The following is an 11,358-nucleotide window of genomic DNA, read 5'->3' as shown; positions in this document are numbered from 1 at the left end:
TGCATTTTTGATTTTTATTTTTTTGCACAAGCAATCTTTAAAAGATTAGACAAGCTAATACAAAATCATGAATGACTTTCTAAAAACAGGCTGAGTTCTCATGATATGGTACGATCAAAGTGAAAATAATTTCAGGGATAAAAAGAGTGGCAACACATGCCTTTGTTCTGTTCATAAGTACTCTTTGTACGTTCCTTGTTTAGAATTTCACCATTTGTGAATAGAGTTTTAAAGCTTTCACTTTGTTGGTTAGATCACACATGCCTGTCATTACTAGTATTCTGATCAGTTTATCTACCATTTCAGCATAAGTGAGGTCTTGGTTTTCACTGATCCAAATGTCCAGTGCCTTGATGATTTTCTCCTTCAGCTTAAGAGTCCTGTTAGGAAAAGAAGTTATGAAGTAAATGTCTGAGGAAAAAAAAAAGAGATTTGTAGATATTTACTAAATTTTACATAGATATATCTACTCTGTATTTAACAGAAAATGTACCACGAATTCTTTAATCAAAATACTGTGTATTAACTTCGTAAAATAGTAATGACAAGGGAAATGGGAAGGAAAACCAACAAGATACTGTTACAACTACCTGTAACTAACCTGGTATTTTCCAGAGACTTGATGTCAGCCTGACGAAGTTGCAGTTTCTGACAGAAAAATTCAAAATCTTCAGAAGCAACGTTGTCAGCAATCACTTCTATCATCTTACGCAGTATCTTCTCTAAATAGAAACATATAAAGCAGTATTGCTAATTAAATAAAATTGCATATCTTGTCTAACATGTTTTGTAAATGCTGTTTACCTGCTTCGGGGTTTTTTTAATACCAAACATCATTTTCCAAGGTGATGTCACCATCCTGGAGGATGTATCATCATCATCATCATCATCATCTCTCCCTCATAACCCTGCTGGGGGCGGGGAAATTGAATACTCCTCATCTCAGGGAGGCCCTGCCTTCAGCCAGAAGGGTTGTAAGGCTCCAGCACACTGGTTTTGGTCACTGCCACGTTATGGGTGCTTTTCATTTTCTTCAGTTTGAAGCAGCCTGAGTTATGAGAATAGCAGGGTGGGGAGGTACAGCACCGAGAACACTTTTTACAGTACTCATCTGCCTCACAGCTCAGCTCACCACCAGTCAAGAGCGAACCAGATTGCCAAAGCAACTGTGTGTATCTGAACAGCTCGTATATGCTAAGAGTAAAAAATTTTCTCTCCCTTATGTGACTGAAAACAAGTGTTACACCTGACAGGATTAGAGTTCATTGCATTTACACTGCATAAAGTGAGGAGGCAGTAGTTGGCAATATTCTTTTCTCTTTGATCTTCATCAAGTTATGAAAGGACCACGCAGCTCAGCAAAATCAGTGAGGAATAAGGGAACAGGCAGCACTCCATCCTTCCTGTGGGCAACCTCCAGAGCCAGGGATAATAGCAGGGCAGTAATACCCAGATAATTTCTTTTGGAATGGCCTATCCATAGAATGCAGCATAAAGGCTGCCGTTCCTTGGATGGGAGGAATGCATGAAAGCTTCTCCTGCAGCAGGAACTCTCAGTAGGTGAAGATGGACCGGGCAACCCACCACGGTCAGTAAAGTCTGTGTCATGCCGCACTGGGTGATTCCAGATACAAAGTAGATCTGGACCACTGTCGTTGGCCACATAGTGCACAGCCACTGACGCTTCACTGCTGATCTCCAAACTCACAACCAGCTTCTTGGGTAGCACATGGAACAGAGGAACATTCTCAGTGAACTGACCACTTAGAGGTGGCTACAAGGGCACAGGAGGGAAGCCCTATTACTATTCCTACTTCCCTATTACTATTGTACCCTACTTCCTTACGCACGTTATAAAATGTCCAAGTTTTCTTTTGCCTGTGCTTGCATGGTTCCCTTCTACCTCTCGGTTACAGGAGACTACAGAAATACACAGGTCATTAGAGGTGATGCCATGTCCCCTGGGTGTCAGGACACCCACAGGATCTGACGTTCCACCTTCTCCAAACAAGCACCTGGACATGGTCTCCATAGAAAAAGTCTAGGCTAAGTGTTCTCATACACAGTTTGGTCTAGGGAAGATGTCTGGGGAGGACAATCACTGGCAAAAGCATAGCATATTCTCTATCTCTGGGCTCTGTCAATAATTTACATACTTATTACCTATGCCTCCAGAGTCCACGGACAGAGGCATGGATGGCTTCCCCTGTGCCAGCCAGGCAAAAAAGGAGTCTCTGCTTGAGGATCTACTGGAATACAGTCCACCATCCAGAATCACCATCTGCAATGACTGGGAGCACAGGGCTGCCTCTCAGAGGCGTAAGGCTGACCCAGGAGTAGAGCAGCAGGTAGGCAGTGCCTCCTGGCTGAGATGCACAAGGAATCTGGAAAGCACACACCAACACTTCCTTCCTGTGCTTTGGCAGCACCTTCCCTGAGCCTCCTCCTCAGGAGGACCCTATCGCAGCCTTCATCCCAGGTGAGGCATCTGAGCCCTCAGGCTGTGGAAACATGCCCACCTCAGTTACAGTAATGTCTCTGTTTGGTTTTAGTCTTCTGTCTGTCAATACCCTCTTCTGTCTTCTCTGGCTTTGAAGGTTTGGCTGTGTTTTCTCTCCTTTATCTTTTTTTTTTTTTCCTGGTCACTGCTTTCTAGGTTTGAGTTGTGAGTTCTCTTTTTTAAAAACATTTGAGCAACCGTGTTAGCCAACATTTTCTGTTTTGGTAAATCTTAACCACTAAAATTATATTTTGATGTCAAAATCCTTAGTAGCACTGGGATAACATCTGGTACGCCTTCGGTGTTTTATAGTTAATGACGTGTGGGCAGGCCATAGGGAAGTCAGGATATAGATAGATACTGAGATTTTGCATTCTCAAGAGCAGAAAAAGAGCTAGAGAAGGTAAGAAAGGAGTAAGATGCTATTCTACTCTCAATACAAATCAGCCCTCTGGATGCACAGAACTGATGTAACTTCAAGCTTGCGTATTTCATTTAGCTGTGTTTGGCTTTCTGGTCTGAATACAAAGGCCAAGACCCCAATTTCCGTTTTTGGCTGTCAGCTTCCATTTCTGAAGAGTCCTAATGCAATAATAGAATCCTTGCTCTTAAACTACAGGTTTCTTATCAGTGACCTCATGCAACCCCCCATACAATAATAACAAATAAATTCTTGGTGATTTCTCTGTCTAAATGATGCCTGCAAAGGAAGCACACGAACATTAATCATAATTCCAATATTGCTGATACTAACAAAAATCAGCGAGGAACAGAACCAGAACCAGTAACAATACTGCCTTCTGAAAACAGCTAAGTGGAGTTTCGACAGCTCCTACAGCAGTTACCTTTAACGCACAGAGGTACCTCTATTTCTTCTTAACATACCATCTCTTTCATTGGCACTTTCCAGATAGCACAGAATGGGATGCAGTTGCTTTCCTCTACACAGGTCTTTCAGTGGCTCAAACAGAAAATTTCCATCAAAGTTTATATCTTTCAGCAAATGAAGGTGATGAAGACCAGCAGGCAAAGATTTCAGTCGATTTTCTGTTGAAGTACACAGGCATACTTAATTACATCTGCAGTGCATTCATCTAAAGAAGCTTGGGACACGTCAGGGAAGAGATTTTTTTTTTTAGTTTTAATTATGAACTCAGCATTGCATAAACATAAGGGAAGACAAATTTTGCCTCAGAGAATTTACAGTTTGGGGATTTGACTGAAATAGCAATAAAATTAAGGATTTCCTTCTCTGATTTCATGGTCTACTATACTGGCCTGATGGCCTACTACACTGTGAAACTGAGAGAGAATCTTGTAGAAGTTAACGCTGGCATTATGAAAATTATTCTTCGGGGAGAAATGAAGGAAAGAAAGGAAATCAGCTGATGCACAGAAAGTAAAAAGTTACAAGTAGCTGTAAAAATGAGAGTGACAAATACAGGGGAAGAAAATGAAGGGAGAGCTAGAAAGTTCAGTAATGAGAAATCTGGGCAACAAAGGCAGAGACGGATGGAAACAAGCAAAGAGGCAAGCAGAAATGGGGTTAAGCAAAATGTTACAAAAAGGAGTCACTATCAGCATAATGCAGTAGAAAAGTAAGTGAAGAGACATGGAGGAAGGACAATATATCATAGCAATAAAAGATGAATTCAAAACTGCAAGCCTGGCTTATAGCAGTGTATAAAACGTGTCCTCGGTCCATAGGATTTTAAATGGTATCAGTCAGAAAACATCTGAATAAATTCCCAAAGCACCCCAGCTGCCTGTAAAGCACAGCAGCTAGGCAGGAAGGGATCATTTCCAGGGATATTTCAGCTAATGCTGACCATGCAGCTTCCCAGGCTAACAAGGCAGGAGCTCCTGTCTCTACGTGACAGTGTGCTGAGCCATGAGTTTCAGCCTGCAGTGAGCAAACACAGGGTGGAACATGGAAGCTGTGTTGATGCAGCTGAGATATACCTGAGATAACACACTGCGCAGGGCTCTGCTTCATGCCCATCTTTTTGTCCTAGCATTTTTAACAGTCACTTGACAACCCAGTAAATCCTCCACACAGGAAAAGGACAACAGACTGTATTATACCAGCACTACCAGTTAGAAATCTGAACACAAAGATAAACGTTCTTTGCAACAGAATAATGTCAGTCCTAAAAATGGTAGGTCCCTGCAGAATAAATTTTGTAGTGATTGGTGCTCTGTGTATGTCAGGCCTTTATCTGCCTGATGATCGCACCTGCAAAAATCATGCCCCTTAAGAAGGTTTCAGAGGGGGGTTACGGAAGGTTCACAGCTGTGTTAAAAGATACTTGGTTAGAAGCCATGGCAGGTAACAGCAGCATACATAAAAAAAATAGAAAGCTGTATTTCTCTCAGTTGTTTCATCACCTTCTCATCTCGTGATATGTTTATACTCATCAGGGGCACAGTTCAGTGCTTAAATGCCACTAATGGATCGAATGCCTGCTACTTACCACTCAGATCAAGGTGCTGGAGATTTCTTAGCGATGTAATAGACTTGGGGAGCTGGCTGATATCATTATTATTTGCAATTAAATGGACCAAATATTCCAGTTCCCCTATGCTGTCTGGCATTTCCTTTAATGCATTATGGGATATGTCAAGCTCCCGGAGGCAAACCAGTTTAGATAGCTCCTCTGGAATTTGAGTTAACTGATAGAGAAAGAAGACAATTCATTTATTTTGATATGATTTCTCTTATGTGAAAAGTTAGAAAGGTAACTTTCCTGCAGGCAAAATTACATCCCATAATTTAATTCCAACAATAAAAGCTTCTAAACTTCAATTCTAGTGGAAGCTAATTTAGTATTTTCCAAGAAGAATACGGATGCTGAGCACAAAATTTTGCAGCAAAACTTCTAGACACAATAATAGATGGCAATAAAAAAACATGCCTCCATAGCAGGAGCTTCAGGAGAAATTCTTTTGGGCATTGTTATCATTAATAACTCATTAATGAAAACTTTTACCCTCTCAGAACACACAAATGGTTTTTTCAGCCTCTTGGGTATGAAACATATTTTTCTTCCATTTGGTTCTTACCTTGGTCTTTCCTAATTTTTATTTTCCTCCTAGGAACTTTAACTGTTCTCCAGATACTGTCGAAACTAGACCTACAGCTCCCTGAGAAATGAACGTAAGCTCACAGACCTTTTGCTCTCGTCTCTGAAGAAGGTAAGCCCTTGGTAGACATCATAACCACACTTGAAATCATACAAAGAAATCTGAGTCTTTTCTGAAATGCTGATTTTGCAAATTCTGGTGAAAGGAGAGATTAAAATGCTTAACTTTTGAAATGAGTGAGCCAAGGACTGTGTGTATCAGTGTTTGCTTTAGAAAGATGTTTACTTTCAACTGGCAATGCTAGCACAGTGCCATTTTATTTATGACAACCGCTATCTGCTTTTTTAATCAGAAGACAGGTCAGACAGGTTTAGATTTCCTCAGGAGGGGTTTTTTTTTCCTGCCTCATTCCTTAGTATAAAAAAAAAATAACTTTGGATTTTAGAAATGTGAAGCAATTATCTGTGCTACAAGCAATCAGAGAAGCAATATAGTTTTTCTTGTTTCAATTAGTCAAACTTCAATGCACTTCTAATGTTAAGACGTTTGATACAAGTTGGAAGGATTTGTTCATTTTACAGAGAGGAATCCTGGAGGCAGGCTTATCTACCAAATTCTAGCTAGTCATTTTGTCTCTTAGCATCCACTGGGATGGCAAATAGAGCAATTTGTACCAGTACTAGAAGAATAAGGAATATACGGTTTACTTCAGGTCTGTCTTGATTATCAAAATATCACTTCAAGATATACCTAAATAACACCATATAAAGTAAGGTTCCTATCTAATAATTCTAAATAAATGTGCATCCTAATAGATTTCTGTCCAGTTCTGATATTAAAAATAGATAAATACATTTCCCTCTATGTTTACTCTAGGTGTCTTCAAACACAGGAGCTTTAGCCTGTGTTAGGAGAAAGTGTCTTTATAATAATTCTGCAGCATGACAATCTGTGAGTTTTCTTACCTAAAGGAAATGACCTCTTACCTTCAACCCATGCATTTGAGACAGGGTCAATTTCTCCAGTGAGGACAGATGACATATTTCAGAAGGAAAAGATGCAAACTGGTTGTCTGATACATTTAAGTCTTTGATCGCTTCCAGATTGCTGATTTTTAAAGGAATAGTCTTTATCTGATTATTTGAAATGTCAAGTGCTTTTAAAAACTTTAAAGTACACAGCTCTTCAGGAAATGAGTCAAACTTGTTATGGTGTAAAAGCAGCACCCGGAGAGCCTTCATCTCAGATACCACTGCTGGTATGTTACTGATTTCATTCTCACTTAAATCCAAGTAAACTAGTTTTGTAAGGCTGCACAAGCACGCAGAAAATGAGGACAGTTTATTTTTGTTTAATTCTAGATGCTCCAAATCTTTAATGTCGGAAATCCCAGGTATTATTTCTGAAATAGAGTTGCCACTAAGATTTAAGTATTTAAGATCAAATAGCGCGCACAATGCATTTGGAAACTGAGAGAGCTTATTATAGCTGAGGTCAGCTTTGGTTATCTGTATGCAATCTTTTAATTCAACAGGAATGTGTGTCAATGCATTTCCTGAAAGCTCTATCTTGGAGAGGTCTTTTAAATAGGATACTTGCTCATCCAGTGAGTCCAGCTGATTCCTACTTACAGAAAACTCCTTTAGATTTCTAAGTCTGTGGATATTAGCAGGGAGCTGGGTTAACTGATTATCGTGTATAATGAGATGTTTCAACATGGTACAGTTGCAAAGATTATCTGTAAGGCTTTTGAACAAATTTTTTGCAAGGTTCAGAAACCTAAGTTCTCTTAAATTCTCCACTTTATCTGAAAGAAACTCCAGTTTGTTATCATCAGCTCTGAGTTCTTTCAGTTTTGTTAACTGGAAAAACTGCACAGGCAAAAATATAAGCTTATTGTTACTAATTGAAAATTCTTCTAGTTTCTTGAGCTCTTTAATATCCTTTGGTAAACTCTGAATCGAGTTCTGACATATGCTGAGTTTTACTAGATTAGGAAGGTAGCAGAGAACCCTTGGAAATATTGAGAAGTGATTGGAATCAATGTTGAATACCTTCAATTTTTCCATGTCAGCCATGGCATCTGGCAAAGTTTTCAGCTTGTTCCCAGCAAGCTCTAATGTTTCAAGGCTTCTCAGTGCAAAAGGAAATTCGTCCATGTTGTTGTGATTGAGAAAAAGTTCCTTAAGATTTACAAGCTTTGAAAATTCTTTAGGGAGATACAGTAACTGGTTGTGACTGACATTCAATACTGTTAATTTATGAAGAAATGATATTTCTGGTGGCAAACACGTCAGTCTATTTCTTTCAAGTAACAGGATCTCCAGATTAGTTAGATTTCCTACATTTAAATGTAGTGTTTTTAGTTCATTGTTGTGTAAGAACAAGCGTTTCAAATTTTGGCTTTCAAAAGTGAGCAGAGGCGTATCCTGGAGTCCTTTATCATTTAGTCTAAGTGTAAAATTCTCATCTTTTTCTTCAGGCATCAAAAATGTTGATCCTTTTTCAGCACTTTCAGGATTCTCTGCTGATGATAATGTGTCTGATCTGGCATCTGCATTGACAGCTTCTGAAAGCTCTTGGTTCAGTTCCCCGGTGTCATTTGTATCTGATGCAAACGTGAGCTTCCTCACACCTGCTTCAGGGACACCCTGAGGCACTGTGGAAGCATTTCTCTCAGCTGAGGATTCATATTCATGCTTTTTTCCAGGTATATCACTTTTTGATTCATTTTCCGTCATTTTACGGCTTTCCTGATCTGCTTTAGGAACTTCATGTGACATTTCAACTCTAACTTTTCACGGTTGGGGCAGCTGCTTCAGGACTCTCTGCTGAATTCAACAGGTCTTCCTGTCTATCATTGTCAGGAATTGCATGAAAGTTTTTGTTTAATCCTTCTGTATTTAGACTATGTGGAATTTAATCTTCTTCTTTCTCCCGAGACGTTGGTTCTTCTTCTGGATTGGCAATTGATTCTTACTGCTATTTTTTAAGAAACCAAAGTGTAAGCATGAAGTCTATATGGAATAATAAATGTTTTGACATTGGCAGATTGAGCTAGCAATTGTATAAGAACTTAATAAAAATCTAGATTTTTTTTTACATATTTGTGAACTTTCCCACTTCTTTGTTTACCCAAAATAGGAAATTATTTTACTGCACTGCTTGTTACTTTAATATAATACCTTGTTTTTCTATACAACACTACAGATCATAAAATGTATGTCACAACTGTGTCGTTTGTTGCTAGAGATTTCATGGAATCAACAGACTCATTAAATGCAGTTTTTAATTTAAGAATCTTTGAGATGTTTCTTTGCCTATATACAATATTTAGGTTAGTAGCATCTCATGGTTAAAATATATATAATACATCTTTTAAGAAACAGGACCCATAATTTAGGCTAAGTCTACACTTAAACATCAAACTGGTTTTAAAATCAAAATGGTTTTAAAATGCTGAATATGCAATAATACCATTACTTTATTAAAATGCTTACATTGTAAATGTAACTTTTACTTTTAAGCTCCTTGACATCACGAACAAATAAGAAACATAATAGGCCTCGAGCAGAAAGAATTGCTTACCTAAATATGGATGTGGATTTAATGGATGTGTGATATATAAGTCTTGAAATCCACACCTACCTCATTAAATAAAAAAGCTGTTACTGAAATTGTTTTGATTCTGTTTCATAAGGCAGTCGTCACTACCACAGATACTTACTGCTACGTTAGACATAGTTCTGAACAGTTCTTCATTTTTCATGATAAACAACAGTGGATGAGATTGGGTTATTTCAGTCTGTAGGGACACACATTAACCCTAAAGTGTATTTTGAGAAACCTTCGACAAGGGTAAGAGATGCAATACTCTGCTTTCCACACAGGGTCCTTGTGGTTCACCTGCACAGCACAGGATGTCCCCTGACAGCAGAGGCTCAGACATGGCTCAGCTGTGTCCACTCCACAGCTCTCTAGAGCTCTCCTTGCATGTTTGTCCTGCCTCAGACTGCTAATTACTGCTTTCGGCCTTCATTCTCCTGTTGGTGATGCACCACCACAAGCAGCATTTCCCCCCCTCACCTGACTGCCGCCTGGCAAACCAAAGGCGCTCATCATCATCATCAGTCAGTCTCCTCCTCCCCCCTCACAGGCAGATCTGCACCATCCTGCTTTGGAAGGCTTCAGACATGAGTTCCTCCAACAGATTTACATTCTTCCCTCGTTCCTTTAACATGGGTCTTTCTGCTGAGGGGGTACAGTTGTACAAAATTATAATAGCCTTACTCCGTGTTACTATGAAGTTTTAACGTCAAGAGGAACCTTTGCAAACCATGTACATCACCACGGCTGAGCCTGTATTTATTATTTTTTTTCAAGCAACAGCCCATTTTCTAAAGCATACCTGGCTGTAAGTGACAGGAGGGAATCCCTTGTCTTTTTAGCGTGACTTTTCCCCGTCACCAAAGCAGCAAGAGGAGGACGCGGGGGCTGCCTGAGGGGCTCCCCTCAGCACCGAGGCCTCCTCCCGCCCGAGCGCTGCCTTCCCCGCAGGGGCAGGAGCAGCCCTTGAACCCGAGCGGCTCCTCGGCCCGGCCCGGCCCGGCCCGGCCCTCCTTGTCCCAGCCCACCTCAGCCACCGCCGCACTGGGTCCAGCCCCGGTCCCGGTGCCGGTCCCGGCCGCCGCCGCTCCCCTCAGGGCGCCCGGCGGTTGCCGCGGCAACAACCGCGCCTCGCGCCGCGCTCCGAGGAGCCTTGTGCAGGCGGGCCGCGGGAGGGCGCTGAGGGAATGCTGGAGTCGTGGGGTCCGTGCGGTTGGAGGAGACCTCCCAGATATCTGGCCCAACCACCCCCCTACCACCAATGTCACCCACTAAACCACGTCCCTAAGCACCACGTCCAAGCTTTCCTTGAACACCCCCAGGGACGGTGACTCCACCACCTCCCTGGGCAACCCGTCCCAATGCCTGACTGCTCTTGCTGAGAAGAAATGTCTCCTAACTTCCAACCTCAGCCTCCCCTGACACAACTTGAGGCCATTCCCTCTAGTCCTATCACTAGTTACCTGTGAGAAGAGGCCGACCCCCAGCTCCCCACACCTTCCTTTCAGGCAGTTGTAGAGAGCAATGAGGTCTCCCCTGGGCCTCCTCTTCTCCAGACACAACAACCCCAGTTCCCTCAGCCGCTCCTCACAGGACTTGTGTTCTGTAAGAAAGGCTGGAAATGGCGGCCGCTGCACTGGGAGACCACAGGGTGCTGCTCGCAGCCCCATGTCCCTCCTCACATGGTCTCAGGACAAAACAGGGGCTTGACCCATTAAGACAGCCCTTTAATTTAAGGCCGGGAACCATTCCATGGGTAATTTGAGGTTCGCAGCGATTCAGCCAACATCCAGTCATACACGTAAGGCTTCTGCACAGCAAAAGGCATCCTTGGCTAGACCTGGGCCAGTCCTATCTTGCAGTGAGGCCCACACTGAAAGGGAGGAAAAACCCAACGTGGCAGCGGGGTAGTCTAACGATTAATTATCCCACTTGGTAAAAATGTGCCTGTTTTTCATGGTTCAGATTTTCAACTACAATTGCATCTTACTCAGCCTCGCTGGAATATTCCATCAAGTCTTTGCTTTATTGACTATATGGTTATTGATTTAAAAATGCTTGTTAGAGAAACTGTCATAGATAACCTAAACCTTTGTAAGCAGGAGTTATTTAATTTTTAGACTCACCGTTCTTGCAGCTCTTTTTCCATTTTTTGTTTGGTATGATCC

General features: G+C 41.4%; 1 protein-coding gene across 2 annotated transcripts; it reads right to left on the bottom strand.

The window, feature by feature from the left end:
• Positions 1 to 8,367, bottom strand: LRRD1 (leucine rich repeats and death domain containing 1; the record flags this gene model as incomplete). Of its 2 annotated transcripts, XM_083826959.1 has the most annotated exons (5): positions 1 to 380; positions 602 to 722; positions 3,386 to 3,547; positions 4,975 to 5,173; positions 6,571 to 8,367. In XM_083826959.1, the coding sequence occupies 5 exons, from the start codon at positions 8,365 to 8,367 to the stop codon at positions 200 to 202; spliced, it is 2,460 nt and encodes an 819-aa protein (XP_083683085.1). In that variant the 3' UTR covers positions 1 to 199. The 2 variants fall into 2 exon arrangements, with proteins under 2 accessions (XP_083683085.1, XP_083683086.1); XM_083826960.1 differs by lacking the exon at positions 1 to 380 and having other exon boundaries at positions 3,346 to 3,547.
• Between the last annotated feature and the right edge of the window lie 2,991 nt (positions 8,368 to 11,358).

The sequence above is a fragment of the Anser anser genome (genome assembly GCF_964211835.1).
Source record: "Anser anser genome assembly, chromosome: 2".
In the NCBI taxonomy this organism is placed as follows: Eukaryota; Metazoa; Chordata; class Aves; order Anseriformes; family Anatidae; genus Anser; species Anser anser.
Note: the sequence above shows the minus strand (reverse complement) of the source record. Positions and strands in the feature narration are given on the sequence as shown.